Source organism: Amblyraja radiata, chromosome 27, assembly GCF_010909765.2.
Source record: "Amblyraja radiata isolate CabotCenter1 chromosome 27, sAmbRad1.1.pri, whole genome shotgun sequence".
Lineage (NCBI taxonomy): Eukaryota > Metazoa > Chordata > Chondrichthyes > Rajiformes > Rajidae > Amblyraja > Amblyraja radiata.
Window position 1 is genome coordinate 18811252 of NC_045982.1, and position 18367 is coordinate 18829618.

Below are 18367 nucleotides of genomic sequence, written 5' to 3' on the forward strand. Positions count from 1 at the left end.
TCAGCAACAATCTCAAATGGAGGACAAACGCAGACCACATTTATGGAAAAGCCCAGCAAAGACTTTTCCATCTTCGGCAGCTTAGGAAGTTCAGAGTAAGGCCTCATCTGATGCTCTGCTTCTATACAGCCATTATTGAAAGCATCCTCACTTCATCTATCACAGTTTGGTTCGGCAGCCTCGACTCACTCTCCCGGAAGAAACTACAACGCATTATAAACAGAGCTTCCAAAATTATTGGCTTACCCCTTCCATCACTTGAATCACTCTACCATAAACGGACACTTCACAAAGCCCGCAAGATCATCACTGACCCCACTCACCCTGCACACTATGCCTTTCAGCTACTGCCCTCTGGGAGGCGTTACAGGTCAATTGCCTCCAAAACAACCCGTTTCAAAAACAGTTTCATTCCTACCGCAATTAACTTTTTAAACTCCGTACGGTGAGGAAATACGAATAAGCATGGCCCTTATGTATTATGAAATGTGTCTGTTTGTATGTATATCTACGTTACGAGTTGAATGTTTGATGAAATGTTGGAACCTGTATCGAGCTGTACTGAGAACAAATTCCACCAGCCTGGCTGTGTGGTCATTAAAAAATACAATACAATACAATACAATACAATTCCCTCAACTCTTGGAATTTCCAATAGCAATTTCCCCAACACCCAGAATGGATTCTGTTGGTAAGAAACTGGCTTGTGGGGACTATTCTGTTTCAAAAGTCTATCAGCGCTCGCTCGATGGATAAGGTGCTGCTAAGGCCCTCCCCTCTGCCTGTTGGTGCAACAACTGAAATTGTGGAGATATTGCAATTGTCACCAGTGCTTAATGGTATCAGGGTTGCTAACTCTCACGCATTACGTATAAAAATTTGCATTGCAGACAGCACCTCATCCCCCCCCACCCCCCACCTAGTTACAACGGCCCATCATTCTTCAGTTATATAATTTCACTTTCCAGCCTCTTCCTCTATCTTCCGTCGCCTCTCTCCCCATCTTCCTATCACCCTCCTACTTATTGCACTAGCCTATTTCTAAGAAAACCCTCCTGCTTGCCCTCCCACTCAGTTTCCTTCCACCAACTAACTCCATCTGCCCATCATCCTGCCATTATCTGGTCACTGATTATCTTTCAGTGTCTGCCTCATCCTTCAGTAAAACCACTCACAGTTTAGTAGACATGTGTTCAATGTTATTCACAGCTCAGACTGAGAATTGCGACCTCTCGCTCCCCCATCTTGCAGAGAACTGAGGCACTTGCACACTTCCGGGTTTTATAGTCCCTCCAGAAGCGGCGTGAACTTCAGGAGAGAGAATCTCAATATTTTTAAAACACTAATAACTCTTTTATTTTTCATCAATGGGAAAAATTATCTTGTCCTGCGCAGCGGAGGGGGACTCTGAGTAAGATGGCCAAAATTTACAGCCGTAAGTGGCAGCATTTTTTCTAAAATCAATATACAGAACAACAGGAAGTGGTCAAGTTCAGATATTTAGTAATATAGAAGATTTAAGCTCCTGAATGCTGTATGATATTTGCAAATATAATTTACTGGTTGGTACACATTCTTGCTCTATACAAGGAAATACTTTAAATCTTGGGTAATTGCCTCAAATAATGACTAACTTTAGGACCCAGAAGAGTACACTTGGCTTGCTATATATATTGGTTCTTCAGCGAATGTTGAGAGAACTTGTTGGCAAAAGACAACAGATACTCACGGAACCACCTGGAAAGGTGATGTAGAAAATATTTAAATTAAGATTTATGCAATTAAATTACAAGGTGGAGGTTTTGCTAACAACTTCCTGATAAATATCTGTGTTTTTTGGGACCTGGGGGGTTTGTCATCTTTTGCAGTCAGACATTGACAAGTAAAATTCAACTTGGATATCTGGGCAGGTTTGCGGAGATGAAGGAAGGAAAAGGGAAGTAAAGAAAATGGTATATAAAGATGGGAACACATAAAGTTGGTTAAAGTAAATGAAATGTAAAGATGCCTTAATTTTTTTTTCCTTTATAAAATCTTTGACGTTTTAAACTTCTTGTGCAAAGGGTTTTACAGCAGTTGTAATGGCAGAGGCCAGTTCTCTTTGACAGCATTGAGAACTTTGAAATACATTGAAATACATTTCTCTTTGAAATACATTGAGTGAGTCATTTTTTTCATGGCCTGGAGAAGTTGGCACACAGAGTGGAAATGTGGAAATCCTGAAGCCACTGCCAGTTCCTGCCTGGATAACAGAGAACTGATGTGAACGAGTGATCGCTGGTTGGTATGGAAAAAGTGGGCCGAAGGGTCTTTTGCATGGTGTATCTCAGAAAAAAACGTTACCTTTAAACTATTTGCTGAAGTATTTAAATACAAGTTCAAAGCAAGGTTTATTTTTAAATGGTTTATTTTTCTCTTCACAGAAAAATGGGTTTAGGAACGCTTATTCTGGCGGGCACTGGTGGTGGTGAGTAGAATCAATAAGTAAACTTTTGATTTATATAACTTTGTGACCCCGGCATTCCCTCTCTCTCCATCCCTTCCCCACCAAAGTTGCACCAGCTTCTCGTTTTCACGCGGTCTTCTTGCTCGTGCTGCCGGGAGCGAGTGATTATTGTGTTCGAGAAACTGCCCTCACCTCTGACGACGCTCCCCCCTCCTCTCCCCTCCTCTCCCCGCTCTGTCTGCCCCCTCACACTCCCTCTCTCTCCCCCCTTCCCTCTCTGTGCCCCCTCTCTCTGCCCTGCATTAGTCAGGATTCTTCTAACTTGAAGGCCAAAAGCATTTAACAAAGACTATTCTAAGGTCAGATGCCATAAGTATTAGAAATTATTTACTGTATTTTAATAGTGTAGGTGAGCGGTACCCGAAGGGAGTAGATACAGTAAGATACTTATGTAGGGGGAGAATTAAATGAGATTAGAGTAAGTGGATGCATATTAGTCTGGTTGGGCCGAAGAATCAGAGCACAGAATTTTATTACATTAATACCGCAATTCAATATTTTATTTTTCTGATTGTTGTTCAGAGAGATGTAGCCCTTGTGTAGGAAGGTGCTGCTGATGTTGGTTTACACCAAAGACAGGTACAAAATGCTGGAGTGACTCAGCGGATCATTGTGTTACTCCAACATTTTGTGTCTATCTTAGATGTAACCCTTTCTCCTCAGTGTCTCTGCACTGCACAGTTTCTTGCTACTTTTTTGATCAGGTTTCATTAGAGGCTGTGCTGAGCCGAGGGAGGAAGTCCTGTAAGATACTAAGATGAGATTAGATGTGCTGTGTATGTTCCCCTTCAGTTTTATATCAGCTACAACTTGTGCCCATAGCACAGCCCCTTTGATTTGGTACTGAGGTGACCACAAAAATGTAGTTTGGTGGCACATCTCCCATAATATTCAAGTGAGTAGTGCATTCCCAGGAAAGATTTGCAGATGCTGGCACAAATCAAAGTCTGAAGAAGGGTCTCGACCCGAAAGGTCACCCATTCCTTCTCTCCAGAGATGCTGCCTGTCCCGCTGAGTTACTCCAGCATTTTGTGTCTTACAGTAAATGTGCATGTTGGGTGGAGTGCTATCTTACCCATCATTAAATTGCTTGAATGTACCTTTCATAGAAATAGTGCCACCTAAATCCCTGTGTGTTCTTGGTTTGTGTTGAGCTCCTGTATTAATGTAGTCTGATCAAATGGGGATGTTTCTTCCTTTAGCCGCTTTCATTGCTGCAGCCCCCTTTGTTTTGGGGGCAGTGGGCTTCACCGCTGGTGGGATAGTGGCCGGTTCTGTCGCTGCAAAGATGATGGGTGCCGCCGCTGCTGCCAGTGGAGGAGGTGTTGCAGCTGGAAGCATGGTGGCTATTCTTCAATCGGCTGGTAAGGTCCAGTGAAGAGAAATGGGCATCTCTCAATCTTCCATGCTTAAATTCTTTGTGCTGAACATGGCGCGGAATAACATTTTCATATTAAATACACCAAGAATGTATCTTTATAGCAATGAATTTAATTCTGTATATTTTAATTACACCAACGTAAAAATAAAATCTGTTTTGGCTTTTCTGTAAATAGAAATATAAAATTAAGATCATTTGAAGAACAATTCCTCTGAATAACATCAGCTAAGGCCAGTAGGCTGTGTGAGCTTCGTTACATAATAGGGTAATGAAAAGTCTTGGTCTGCAGAAGTGGGAAAGAGGTATCAGTGAAGAAAGCAGACGGGCACTTCTCTGGGTGAGAATGAGACTCCAGAGTGGTCTGGTGCCACTGTGGTTCCATGGTATATGAAGTCTCAGATCAGTAGAGAACATTATGAGGGGAGAGAGAAACAACAGTTAGAGGTTGGGTAGAAAGAGGAATAAGGTCCTGCAGACTTAAATTTAAAAGCCGGATCTTTCTGTTTGTGATCTTAAGATTGCTTGCACTTGTGAGGGTTTAAATAGGTGGACAGGATGTGTGCCTAGCTAAAGAGCTTGGGCAGGCGAATAATTGGGATTGCTTCTGGAGGCGGAGGGACCTAAGCAAGAATGATAGATTGCACCTAAATGGAAGGCAACCGTTATCCTAGTAAGAGATTTATGTGTGCTCCTCAGAAGGTTTTTAAACAAAATTGGCAGGTGGAAGGGAAGATTAGTGCAGCAGTTGTGGAGGCATTCTGGGGAACGTAGAGGATTATCAAACAAATCCAGTGGGCAGAGCAGAGACAGGTTAGGAATCATGGAAAGGCTAGCAGAGTCGCCTATGTTTGTGTTAATGAAGCAGACCCCACAGGTAAATCATTTGGGCATAGAGCATGGATCAGCACTTGGAATTATGATGTTATAGCAACCACAGAAATATGGTTGAAGGAAGAGCGGGACTGGCAACTTAATGTGCGGGTGCGTAGAAATTTCAGATGGGACAAAATGAATGCAAAAGAGAAGGGAAGGGTCACACTACTCATTATGGAGAAGACAATAGCTGTACAGAGAATCATAGAATATAGAATGTACAGCACAAGGAATGGGTCCTTAGGCATTTAAGAGACTTTTGCATAGGCACATGGATATGCAGGGAATAGAGGGAAATGGATCATGTGCAGACAGATAAGACTTGGTCGGCATCATGTTCGGCACAAACATTTGGGCTGAAAGGCCAGTTCCTGTATTGTCCTATATTATGTGGGAGAAAAAAAGAAAATGTGCATAAAATTGCAATGGTAGTGCAAACCTCAATAGATTTCCATTGTTGAGTTTGGATTCGGGCTGATTTAAGAACCTGATAGATGCAGGAAAGAAACTGTTCCTGGACCTGGTGATGTGTGACTTCATGGTTCCATACCTCCTGCCCAGTGATAACAGTTAGAAAAGGCATGGCTTGGATGGTGGGGAACCTTAATGATAGATGCTGCCTTCATGTGTTAGTGCCAGGTGGCATTGTACCTATGCTGCTCAGGGATGAGGTGTCGGTTGTTAATAATTTCAGGGTGTCTCAAATTGTTTACAGTTCATTCTTATTTGTTGTTTCCTGCTTTTCTTTAGGAGCTGCAGGACTGTCTGCCGCTGCTAATGTAGCAGTTGGGGTTGGAGGTGCATTAGTTGGTGCAGCGATCGCAATCTAAAGAGAAGAATGGCCTAAATAAAATTGAACAAATTACCGTTCTTAAATTCTGAAATTAATAAAACTTACATTGACTCATCTGTAACTGTTCAGGCTGCTTACTTCTTCCTTTTGCGTGTAGCATGCACAGCCTAAAGTTGTAGGACAACTTGTTCTATTTGATCTTATTTGATTGTGCGCATTAGTCGAAACAGGGCGGACCACGCGAAGGTTGCAATCTTGCACCCCGGCTGCTTACTGGGATGGGGAACATAATATTTTGAGAGGTTCTGATGTTTCTTCTCACAGGAGATGTTCTAGAACTGAGGGGCATAGTTTCCAAACAATGGATCATCTATCTCAGGTGAAAATTAGGAAAGATTGCTCTCAGATGGCTGTACCTCAAACTTCTGTTCCTCTTGCCTCATGGCAGAGGGGAGATGAAGGAATGACTGGGATGAGACTGGTCCTTTATGATGCTAGATACCTGGCTATGAAGCACCATGAAGTGTAGAAACAGACAATAGAAGGGAGGACAATAGAGGTATGGATATGGACGATATGGATATGTAATGCCATGGATGAGAATGTACAAGATATGATTAGTAAGATTGGAGAGAAACCATTAAAATTGATCCCAGCCCAGCATCCTTGGAGCATTTAAAAATGTTGTGCTATCAACCAATTTACTTTGCATTCGCAAGAGTATAGGGAGGTTGCACGAAAGGTCATAGGGCTCGACGCACGGAGCCACAAAATCCAACTAGAAGACATCCGTCACTTCCGGTATATGTCATTAATGCTAGAAACGTGTACTTTCCTACATGTTAAAAACCGCCAAGATGTTGAATTTTTGCGCTGAAAAAAATTGTGGGAGTCGGGGTAAGTGTGAGAGACATCTACCCAACTTTAGAATTCCAAACGTGAAGCGAAATGAAGGTATAGAGAAGCGAGAACTGAAGGGACAACAGCAGCTAAAGTGCTTGGTAAACATTGAAAATATTTGGATTTATCGCGTTTGCTCACTGCATTTCATCAAGTAAGGCATTATTTGTGTTTTTTCTTGATTCCTTTGGTATCTAAAAATTCTCAGAAGTGATAAATCTGGCTGTAAATTTTTCTTCAGATTAGTAAGTTTGTGGATGACACAAAAATAGGTGGTAACATATGGAGTGAAGATGGTTATAAACTTGTTGCGGGATATTGATCAGCTGGGCAGGTTGGCCGAGGAATGACTAATGGGGATCAATTCAGATAAGTGTGAGGTGTTGCATTTTTGTAAGTCGTACCAGGGCAATGAATAGTAAGGCAATGTGGAGTGTTGTAGAGGTGAAGGATCTCAGAGTACAAGTAAATAGCTTCTCCTCAGACCAATATCCTGACCTTAACTGATTCACTGATTACTTTGTAGGCTCTGCCTCAAACTTCTCCCCTCCCCAACCCCAATCTGACTAAGCATCATCCCCTCACCTCACCTGGTTACACCTGTTGCCTACCAGCCCGTCTCATCCCTCCCTCATTGGCCTGATGCAGAGTCTCGATCCAAATCGTCATCCATCCTCTGCTTGAGTTACTGAGTTCCTCCAACAGGAACCTCCCTTTTCCACCAGGTTACTACATCTGCAGTCTTATATGTTGAGAATAAATGACCACACAGCTTCTGTTTCGGGCTGGAGAGAAACCATTAAAATTGATCCCAGCCCAGCATCCTTGGAGCATTTAAAAATGTTGTGCTATCAACCAATTTACTTTGCATTCGCAAGAGTATAGGGAGGTTGCACGAAAGGTCATAGGGCTCGACGCACGGAGCCGCTAAATCCAACTGGAAGACATTCGTCACTTCCGGTATATGTTATTAATGCTAGAAACGCGTACTTTCCTACCTGTTAAAAACCGCCAAAATGTTGAATTTTTGCGCTGAAAAAAATTGTGGGAGTCGGGGTAAGTGTGAGAGACATCTACCCAACTTTAGAATTCCAACCGTGAAGCGAAATGAAGGTATAGAGAAGCGAGAACTGAAGGGACTACAGCAGCTAAAGTGCTTGGTAAACATTGAAAATATTGGGAATTGTCGCGTTTGCTCACTGCATTTCATCAAGTAAGGCATTATTTGTGTTTTTTCTTGATTCCTTTGGTATCTAAAAATTCTCAGAAGTGATAAATGTGGCTGTAAATTTTTCTTCAGATGCGTTTTCATTTTGTACGTAAAAACCCACGAGAACCATGGGCGATTTAAAAAAATCACAGCCAGATTTATCACTTCTGAGAATTTTTAGATACAAAGGAATCAAGAAAAAACACAAATAATGCCTTACTGTTGATGAAATACAGTGAGCAAACGGCCAATGTTCGCCAAGCACTCTGGCTGTTGTTGTCCCTTCAGCTCTTGTTTCTATCTACCGTCATTTCTCCTCACTTTTGGAATTCTGAAGTAGGCTAAATGTCTCACACGCTTATCCCGATTTCCATAATTCTTTACAGCGCAAAAATGGACAATTTCAGCGGGTTTTAACGGGCCCGCTACGCTGGAAACAATGGTAAGTGACTACCTGCAGTTCATCGCGTGTAATCCATTTGGAGTAGTGTAGCAACAGTACGGGTCATGGGTCGTGACCAAAGGTCTTAGAGTCCGCTCTAAGATCTTTGGTCGTGACCCGACTGCCGTGAAACCAAAGATCTGCTCTAAGATCTTTGGTGAAACCTCCCTATAACTGAATGCAACGCTGATGTCATTGCCTTGAATAATTGCCACGAATAATGACTACTAACCTTCGGACCGGGAAGTGTACCATTGGCTTGCTACGTATATTACGCTATTCAGTGAATGAGAGAATCTGTTAGCAAAAGACAACAGAAACAAACGGAGCAACCACGGCAGGTGATGTAGACATTTTAAAAATAAGATTGATGCAATTAAGGTGGAGGTTTTACTAACAGCTTACTGATAAATACTCTGGGTTTTTTTTTAATCGATCATTCATTTTTACTTGTGTATGAAGGAACTGCAGATGCTGGTTTAAACCGAGGATAGACGCCAAAAGCTGGAGTAACTCAGCGGGACACGCAGCGTCACTGGAGAGAAGGAATGGATGGGTCTGAAGAAGGGTCTAGACCCGAAACGTCAGAGATGCTGCCCGTCCCGCTGAGTTACTCCAGCATTTTGTGTTTATATTCACTCGGGGCAGTAAAGGGGTTGGGAGCAGGGTGGGGGTTGTCAACCGTTACGGTCAGACATTGACCAGGGAAATTCAACTTGAATATCTGAGCAAGTTTGCAGGGATGAAGGAAGGAAGGAAGGAAGGAAGGAAAAGGTCAAAAGGTCAAAAACTTTATTTGCCATTTGTGCTTACACACATAGGAACTCTTGTGCGGTTATTCAGAGAGTCAAGTCAAGTCAAAGACACACAGAAGACACATAATCTATAAAAACATATACTACTCTAGAAAGTGAGAGCATTGTAACTTGCACAAACCCTATATCAGGACATCAGTTCATTTTGTTTTGGCCAAGAGTCTCACTGTTGCAGGGAAGAAGCTCTTTAAAAAGCGTGTTCTGTTTGTGGCGATGCTGTCTGCTCGTCTGTGCCTGAGGTTGTATGTGCAGTTTTTGTGTTTGAGCAGGGAGTGAGCTGGATGTAGTGTGTCTCTGATGATTCTCTCTGCCCTTTTTTGACAGCGCTGTGTGTAGATTGTGTACATTGTGTAGTTTGTGTAGAAGGAAGGAAGGAAGGAGTTTGTAGACAAGGCACTCCGGGGAAAAGCAGGGCTGATGTGGAATTCCCGAGTCCGCTGCCAGTTTCGCTAAATTATAGGGAGGTTTCACCCAAAGACCTTTGGTTTCACGGCAGTCGGGTCACGACCCATGACCCGTACTGTTGCTACGCTACTCCAAATGGATTACACGCGATGTACTGTAGATAGGCACTTATCATCAAAGATCTTAGAACAGATCTTTGGTTAAAACCCGCTGAAATTGTCTATTTTTGCGCTGTAAATAATTATGGAAATCGGGATAAGCGTGTGAGACATTTAGCCTACTTCAGAATTCCAAAAGTGAGGAGAAATGACGGTGGATAGAAACAAGAGCTGAAGGGACAAGAACAGCCAGAGTGCTTGGCGAACATTGGCCGTTTGCTCACTGCATTTCATCAACAGTCAGGAATTATTTGTGTTTTTTTCTTGATTCCTTTGGCATCTAAAAAGTTTCATTAGTGATAAATCTGGCTGTGATTTTATTTAATCGCCCATGGTTCTCGTGGGTTTTTACATACAAAATGAAAACGCACCTGAAGAAAAATTTACAGCCAGATTTATCACTTCTGAGAATTTTTAGATACCAAAGAAATCAAGAAAAAACACAAATAATGCCTTACTTGATGAAATGCAGTGAGCAAACGCGATAATTCCCAATATTTTCAATGTTTACCAAGCACTTTAGCTGCTGTAGTCCCTTCAGTTCTCGCTTCTCTACCTTCATTTCGCTTCACGTTTGGAATTCTAAAGTTGGGTACATGTCTCTCACACTTACCCCGACTCCCACAATTTTTTTCAGCGCAAAAATTCAACATTTTGGCGGTTTTTAACAGGTAGGAAAGTACGCGTTTCTAGCATTAATAACATATACCGGAAGTGACGGATGTCTTCCAGTTGGATTTAGCGGCTCCGTGCGTCGAGCCCTATGACCTTTCGTGCAACCTCCCTATACTCTTGCGAATGCAAAGTAAATTGGTTGATAGCACAACATTTTTAAATGCTCCAAGGATGCTGGGCTGGGATCAATTTTAATGGTTTCTCTCCAGCCCGAAACAGAAGCGGTGTGGTCATTTATTCTCAACATATAAGACTGCAGATGTAGTAACCTGGTGGAAAAGGGAGGTTCCTGTTGGAGGAACTCAGCAGGTCAAGCAGAGGATGGATGACGATTTGGATCGAGACTCTGCATCAGGCCAATGAGGGAGGGATGAGACGGGCTGGTAGGCAACAGGTGTAACCAGGTGAGGTGAGGGGATGATGCTTAGTCAGATTGGGGTTGGGGAGGGGAGAAGTTTGAGGCAGAGCCTACAAAGTAATCAGTGAATCCGTTAAGGTCAGGATATTGGTCTGAGGAATTCAACATTTTGGCGGTTTTTAACAGGTAGGATAGTACGCGTTTTTAGCATTAATAACATATACCGGAAGTGATGGGTGTCTTCCAGTTGGATTTAGAGGCTCCGTGCATCGAGCCCTATGACCCAGTGACCTTACGTGCAACCCCACTGGTGAATGCCGGAAGTTGGTGCATCATCATTTACCAGCGCAAAGTCTGAGAGATTCCGCTGAAACTCTATGTTGGTGGTGGAGGACGAAATTGCGGACGGGCTCGGCCACCATAAAAAACACTTTCAGCTGATACCCAGTAGGTTTTGCCGGCAGCCGGAGAAATGGTTCAAATCGTCCAACACAAAATAAAATTACATATCGCCTTGGGCCAAGATCGTACATTTTAGAGACTTGGTAGCTAGCTGTAAGATAGCACCAGCCCAGAAGAGTTTACACTACTCACCTGTAAAGTGATTTAACTGGGGGAGCACACAAGGGAATGATCCCAGGAGTGAGTGGGTCAACATATGATGAGCGTTTGACGGCACTGGGCCTTTACTCGCAGGAGTTTGGAAGGTTGAGGGGGGGGGGCCTCATTGAAACTTACCGAATAGTGAAAGGGTTGGATAGAGTGGATGAGGAGAGAATGTTTCCACTAGTGGCAGAGTCGAGGACAAGAGGTCATAGCCTCAAAATTCCTTCAGCAAAGAAAATGAGGAGGAATTTCTTTAGTCAGAGGGTGGAGAATCAGTTGAATTCTTTCGCGCAGAAGGCTGTGGAGGCCAAGTCAATAGATATTTTTAAGGTAGACATAGATAGATTCTTGATTACTACTTATGACCTTATAACAAGCTGTATCTCCACCAAGTGAGAGTAAATAAACTAAACTAAAAATGAAATTCATGAAGAAAATAACTTATTTTGGGAAAAGAAGATGGAAAAACAATCTCGGCAACATAATAGTTTGGTTACTTTATAATGTTGAGGAGAAATGATAGGAGGGGCAGGCACAGTATTAAGTCCAAGCCGTCACATTTGGAATCTTGGTCTCCCCCACGTTTCCAGCAGCCCCGCAAAGTAGTGCGTACCAGGGGTATCATCGCTAATAAACATCCACTCTGACACTAAGGTTCAATCTTTACTGCAGGGAGTCAAAATCCTGTCTATTAGAAGTTCTTCAAACACATAATTTTAAATTACATTGTTTTATAAGTTTTTTCTGTCCCTCTATTTCCATATTTACAAAGTTGTTCAAAGTGCCCAATTTACCTTCACACTGCCATGCAGAACATCGATAAGCAAGGCAGCGTTAATTATGGGTCTGAAGTAGGGCCTCACCCCGAAACATCAGCCATTCCTTCTCTCCAGAGATGCTGCCTGTACTATGTGAGGTCGGCCATATGATTCTACAGGGTTGTATGTACAGCAAAGCATTTGACTGTACCTGTACCTGCTCACACATGACTGCGCTGCCAGATTCAGGGACAATAAGATCATAACATTTGCGGATGACACAACAGTGGTGGGACTCATCAGCGGAGATGACGAATCAATGTACAGGGAGGAAGTAAAACAACTAGTGGACTGGTGCGGCAACAACAATTTAGCATTAAATATCGACAAAACAAAGGAGATGATTGTCGACTTCAGGAGGGTGCAGCCAAAACACACACCCCTCAACATCAGTGGCACCACAGTGGAGGGAGTGGAGAGCATAAAGTTCCTTGGAGTGCAAATTACAGACAGTCTCACCTGGTCCAGGAACAACACTGAGATTGTCAAACGGGCCCATCAGCGACTGCACTTCCTGAGGAAACTCAAACAGGCCTCACTCCCCACCAACATCCTCAGGACTTTTTACAGGGGCACGGTGGAGTCTGTACTCACGTACTGCATAAACACGTGGTACTCCAACTGCAACTGCTCAGACAGGAAGGCTCTGCAGAGGGTAGTGAGGGTAGCAGAGAGGATCATTGGCGTCTCCCTACGCTCGGTACAAGAACTGTTCCAGAGCCGCTGTCTGAAAAAAGCTCTGAGAATAGCTAAGGACAAACTGCACCCCCTCCACACACACCTGGATCTCCTGCCATCAGGTAAGAGATACCGTAGCATCAAAGCCCGGACTACCAGACTGCTAAACAGCTTCCTGCCACAGGCTGTGAGGCTGCTAAACAGTCACTCTGTACTCAGTCACCTGACTCTGCGGCTTTGCACTGACATTTTAATAACTCTGGCACTGGCCACTCAAATCAGCTGCCCTGGACATTTTAATGATTGTTTTTACTGTATTTTAATGTTGCTGTTTTATCTGCTTTTAACTATTTATACTGTTTCATCAGGGACTGGATTGTTTTTACTGTTATTATGTGTGAAATGTTTTAAGTTTCATGTGCGATGCTCTGGGAAAAGTCTTCTCATTTTGCACTGTACAACTGTTGCTTTGCAAGATGACAATAAAGGTTGATTATGATTATGATAATAACGCATCATCATCAGAGAGAGAGAGAGAAAGACTGAGTTAGAGAGAGGGGCTGGGAAGAGAGAAAGTGAGTGGTGAGGGAAGAGGGGGAGACATAAGTTAGTCCCTCTTCTGAAACACTAACTGAACTATTGAGTTTTTCGAGCATTTCTGTGTTTGATAATCATATCAAATTATTTTAATATTTCCCACCTTTCTAGATAATGAGAACGTACTCTTCTCTTTCCTAGTTCCAACTAAACGACATAGCCTTCTATGCTTCTACTCACCTGGCGTTCCTTTGCACTTAGTTACAATTTTTTGCCAATGTTGCAGTGAAGGTGAAAATGGGGGAAAAAAACGACTATGTGGTTTACAAGATTAATTTTGGAGTATCCGCAGGAACAAAGAGAGGTTTAGTTTCCTGATGTGTGAGCCATGATAGGGACCTGTGAATCGGGCTTGTACATTCAAGTCACACTTGAGCTTTGAATCCATTCTGAGAACTCAGTGGGGTACTGGTGATTCAATGCTGAATCTGACATCCCTCAAATAAGAAATTCAACCAAACTTCCCTCAAGTCCATATAAATTATTCTCTTTGCTATGAATCAAAGAGTGCCAGGAGAGGGAGTAGATCTTGTTGTCCAGATGAATATACATACTCCTTATTCAATAACATTATCTGAAGAAGGGTCTTGACCCAAAATGTCACCAATTCCTTCTCTCCAGAGATGCTGCCTGTCCCACAGTTACTCCAGCATTTTGTGTCTATCTTTGACATTATAAGAAATTATGTGTTTGTGACCACATTATTGTTTGTTGAAGAGCACATGTTATAGTATACAATTACCTTGCATGATAAATGACAACAGTGGGGCAACGTAAGCGGGATAACGTAGAACTTCTGTGAATGGGCATAGATGGTCGGCATGGGCCTAAAGCCCTTTTACATGGTGTATCTCGTGGGGGGAAAAACTTTACCTTTAAACCGTTCTCCAAAGTATGTAAACGCAACTTCAAGGCAAGATTTATTTTAAATTGGTTATTTTTCTCTTCACAGTGACATGGTTCTTAAGGAAGTTCTTCTAATGGGCGCTGGTGCTGGTGAGTGGAATCAATAAGTAAACATTATGGGAGCGGTTAGGGTTGGCCTATTCATTGGCCTGGACCAGCTGACACTCGTAGAGTAGTTCCAGCCACAACTGCACATAGATCCTCTTATTTCTGAGGTTCTGGGGAATGGGTGGAATCCTTTACCATTACTGAACTGCTTCTATATTTTCACCGTTCAGTGACCATGGTTGCTCAGAACAAAAACGTCTTGCCCTCTGTCGGACGATGCTCTCTTCTTCCTGCAGTTCAGGATCAGCAGGAATATTTGGCAGATCTAGATTACTGAATGACCAGAGGCCTCTGACTGAGTGGGAGCCCAGGAAGGAACTTGTTCTTGGGTCTGATTTGGGACTGTGGAGGGGACGGGGAAAGTGGGGATGGGATTACATGAAGGGGTAGTTCGTTTAGTTTAGAGTTAAGGGCCTGTCCCACGGGCGTTATTTGCGACATCATTTACGCGTCACGATGCACGATGCAACATCATTTACGCGTCACGATGCACGATGCAACATCATTTACGCGTCACGATGCACGATGCAACATCATTTACGCGTCACGATGCACGATGCAACACCATTTACGCGTCACGATGCACGATGCAACATCATTTACGCGTCACGATGCACGATGCAACATCATTTACGCGTCACGATGCACGATGCAACATCATTTACGCGTCACGATGCACGATGCGACATCATTTACGCGTCACGATGCACGATGCAACATCATTTACGCGTCACGATGCACGATGCAACACCATTTACGCGTCACGATGCACGATGCAACACCATTTACGCGTCACGATGCACGATGCAACATCATTTACGCGTCACGCAAATTACGCCCAAGTGGGACAGGCCCTTTACATCGCGGAAAAAGGCCCTTTGACCCACCAAGGCCGCACTGACCATCAATCCCCGCTAATATATCGCTTAACATTGCTAATATATACCAAAATAAAAGATACAACATGCTCAAATGTATCACCTCTTATCTCAACATATGTGTAATTACGTAGCAAACTTAATACAGAATCCATTATTATTCCAGCCTTGTGGTCTTGGACGTATAAACAGTCATAAATACTGGGCCATGTCATTACAACACTTCACACGAATGCGACATTGAGAAAGAGCAAATGACCTGTGACCAAATGGCCTGAGGGGCCCATTGCCTAATCAGACTTTTTAAGATATAACTTCTTTTCAATACAAGATTATCTAAGATACATTTAATATAAAATATACTATACTGCCAGCCCAAGAATCCATTTAGTCCACAATGTCCATACTAGTACTCTGGAAACCAGTCCCTTCAGCCCACAACACCCATACTAGCGCTCCAGAAAGCCCCCTCCCCCTCCCACTGACCCAACAGGTCCCACTTAGTCTAGTAATCTTATAGAGCAAGGGTTAGTGCTAAGAGCCTGAACCTCCTCTAAATGTTTATATTATAGAGGAGACATTCACGAAGCTGTACTTGTTATCTCGCTTATGTTATATTATTTTCTTAGCCTTGTTAGTGTACTGAGAACAAGGGTTACTGCTTTTTGCTGGCTTTGCAATTTAATAGGAGAAGGTGAAGAGCTTATCTTAGTTTTAGCTGAATCCATTTTGTAAAGTTTAAATCTTTTAACTTCCACACAATATGTGTGGGAAAATAAAATGATACTAAATAAGATTAAACCAACCTGATCTCCCGGAGGCTCAGCACTTCAACTCCCCCTCCCATTCGAAATCTGACTATTCTGTCCTGGGCCTCCTCCATGGCCAGATTCCCACCACAATTTGGAGGAGCAGCACCTCATATTTAACTTGGGAAGTTTACACCCCAGCGGTATGAAAATTGACATCTCCAATTTCAGGTAGTCCTTGCTTCCTCCCTCCTTCCCCTCCCCTTCCCAGCTCTCCCACAGCCTACTGTCTCCGCATCTTCCTTTCTTCTACCCCTACCCCCACATGTGTCTGAAGAAGGGTCTCGACCTGAAACGTCACCTGTTCTTTCGCTCCATAGATGCTGCCTCACCCGCTGAGTTTATCCACCATTTTTGTCTACCTGCGACTAAATGAGATTAGTGCAAGTGGATACATTGGTTTGGGTGAGCTGAACAGTCAGAGCATAGAATTTTATGAAACAATGGTTCTGAACTTAAAGAAAGGTAACTTTGAGGGTATGAGACGTGAATTGGCCAAGATTGACTGGCAATTAATTCTAAAAGGGTTGACGGTGGATATGCAATGGAAGACATTTAAAGACTGCATGGATGAACTACAAAAATTGTTCATCCCAGTTTGGCAAAAGAATAAATCAGGGAAGGTAGTGCATCCGTGGATAACAAGGGAAATCAGGGATAGTATCAAAGAGAAGGATGATGCGTACAAATTAGCCAGAAAAAGCAGCATACCGGAGGACTGGGAGAAATTAAGAGACCAGCAGAGGAGGACAAAGGGCTTAATTAGGAAAGGAAAAATAGATTATGAAAGAAAACTGGCAGGGAACATAAAAACTGACTGCAAAAGTTTTTATAGATATGTGAAAAGAAAGAGATTAGTTAAAACAAATGTAGGTCCCTTGCAGTCAGAAACAGGTGAGTTGATCATGGGGAACAAGGATATGGCGGACCAATTGAATAACTACTTTGGTTCCGTCTTCACTAAAGAAGACATAAATAATCTGCCGGAAATAGCAGGGGACCACGGGTCAAAGGAGTTGGAGGAATTGAGTGAAATCCAGGTTAGCCGGGAAGTGGTGTTGGGTAAATTAAATGGATTAAAGGCCGATAAATCCCCAGGGCCAGATAGGCGGCATCCCAGAGTACTTAAGGAAGCAGCTCCAGAAATAGTGGATGCATTAGTAATAATCTTTCAAAACTCTTTAGATTCTGGAGTAGTTCCTGAGGATTGGCGGGTAGCAAACGTAACCCCACTTTTTAAGAAGGGAGGGAGAGAGAAAACGGGGAATTACAGACCAGTTAGTCTAACATCGGTAGTGGGGAAACTGCTAGAGTCAGTTATTAAAGATGGGATAGCAGCACATTTGGAAAGTGGTGAAATCATTGGACAAAGTCAGCATGGATTTACAAAAGGTAAATCATGTCTGACGAATCTTATAGAATTCTTCGAGGATGTAACTAGTAGCGTGGATAGGGGAGAACCAGTGGATGTGGTGTATCTGGACTTCCAGAAGGCTTTCGACAAGGTCCCACATAAGAGATTAGTTTACAAACTTAAAGCACACGGCATTGGGGGTTCAGTATTGATGTGGATAGAGAACTGGCTGGCAAACAGGAAGCAAAGAGTAGGAGTAAACGGGTCCTTTTCACAATGGCAGGCAGTGACTAGTGGGGTACCGCAAGGCTCAGTGCTGGGACCCCAGCTATTTACAATATATATTAATGATCTGGATGAGGGAATTGAAGGCAATATCTCCAAGTTTGCGGATGACACTAAGCTGGGGGGCAGTGTTAGCTGTGAGGAGGATGCTAGGAGACTGCAAGGTGACTTGGATAGGCTGGGTGAGTGGGCAAATGTTTGGCAGATGCAGTATAATGTGGATAAATGTGAGGTTATCCATTTTGGTGGCAAAAACAGGAAAGCAGACTATTATCTAAATGGTGGCCGACTAGGAAAAGGGGAGATGCAGCGAGACCTGGGTGTCATGGTACACCAGTCATTGAAAGTGGGCATGCAGGTGCAGCAGGCAGTGAAGAAAGCGAATGGTATGTTAGCTTTCATAGCAAAAGGATTTGAGTATAGGAGCAGGGAGGTTCTACTGCAGTTGTACAGGGTCTTGGTGAGACCACACCTGGAGTATTGCGTACAGTTTTGGTCTCCAAATCTGAGGAAGGACATTATTGCCATAGAGGGAGTGCAGAGAAGGTTCACCAGACTGATTCCTGGGATGTCAGGACTGTCTTATGAAGAAAGACTGGATAGACTTGGTTTATACTCTCTAGAATTTAGGAGATTGAGAGGGGATCTTATAGAAACTTACAAAATTCTTAAGGGGTTGGACAGGCTAGATGCAGGAAGATTGCTCCCGATGTTGGGGAAGTCCAGGACAAGGGGTCACAGCTTAAGGATAAGGGGGAAATCCTTTAAAACCGAGATGAGAAGAACTTTTTTCACACAGAGAGTGGTGAATC

The 18367-nt window shown here is 43.1% G+C and overlaps 3 protein-coding genes across 13 annotated transcripts in view; all 3 read left to right on the forward strand.

Moving 5' to 3' along the window:
- LOC116988536 (interferon alpha-inducible protein 27-like protein 2B) overlaps positions 1–18367 on the forward strand; it is a 143947-nt gene that overhangs the window by 50665 nt on the left and 74915 nt on the right. The gene's annotated exons all lie outside the window — the stretch shown is intronic.
- LOC116988541 (interferon alpha-inducible protein 27-like protein 2A) overlaps positions 1–18367 on the forward strand; it is a 28330-nt gene that overhangs the window by 7775 nt on the left and 2188 nt on the right. Inside the window, exons 2-3 of one of the 2 annotated variants that reach the window (XR_004415979.1) lie at positions 8390–8446; positions 14168–14211. Coding sequence is in view for 1 of the 2 variants with exons in the window: in XM_033045351.1 (XP_032901242.1) it covers positions 14172–14211 (40 nt within the window). In the remaining variant the exon portion in view is untranslated. Of the gene's footprint in view, positions 1–8322; positions 8447–14167; positions 14212–18367 lie in introns of those variants that run through there. The other variant, XM_033045351.1, reaches the window with a different exon arrangement.
- On the forward strand, positions 1635–5669 carry LOC116988542 (interferon alpha-inducible protein 27-like protein 2A). Of its 3 annotated transcripts, none has more exons than XM_033045352.1 (4): positions 1635–1745; positions 2424–2467; positions 3709–3870; positions 5511–5669. In XM_033045352.1, the coding sequence occupies exons 2-4, from the start codon at positions 2428–2430 to the stop codon at positions 5588–5590; spliced, it is 282 nt and encodes a 93-aa protein (XP_032901243.1). In that variant the 5' UTR covers positions 1635–1745; positions 2424–2427; the 3' UTR covers positions 5591–5669. The 3 variants fall into 3 exon arrangements, with proteins under 3 accessions (XP_032901243.1, XP_032901244.1, XP_032901246.1); XM_033045353.1 differs by having other exon boundaries at positions 1635–1725; positions 2419–2467; XM_033045355.1 differs by lacking the exon at positions 1635–1745 and adding an exon at positions 2272–2295.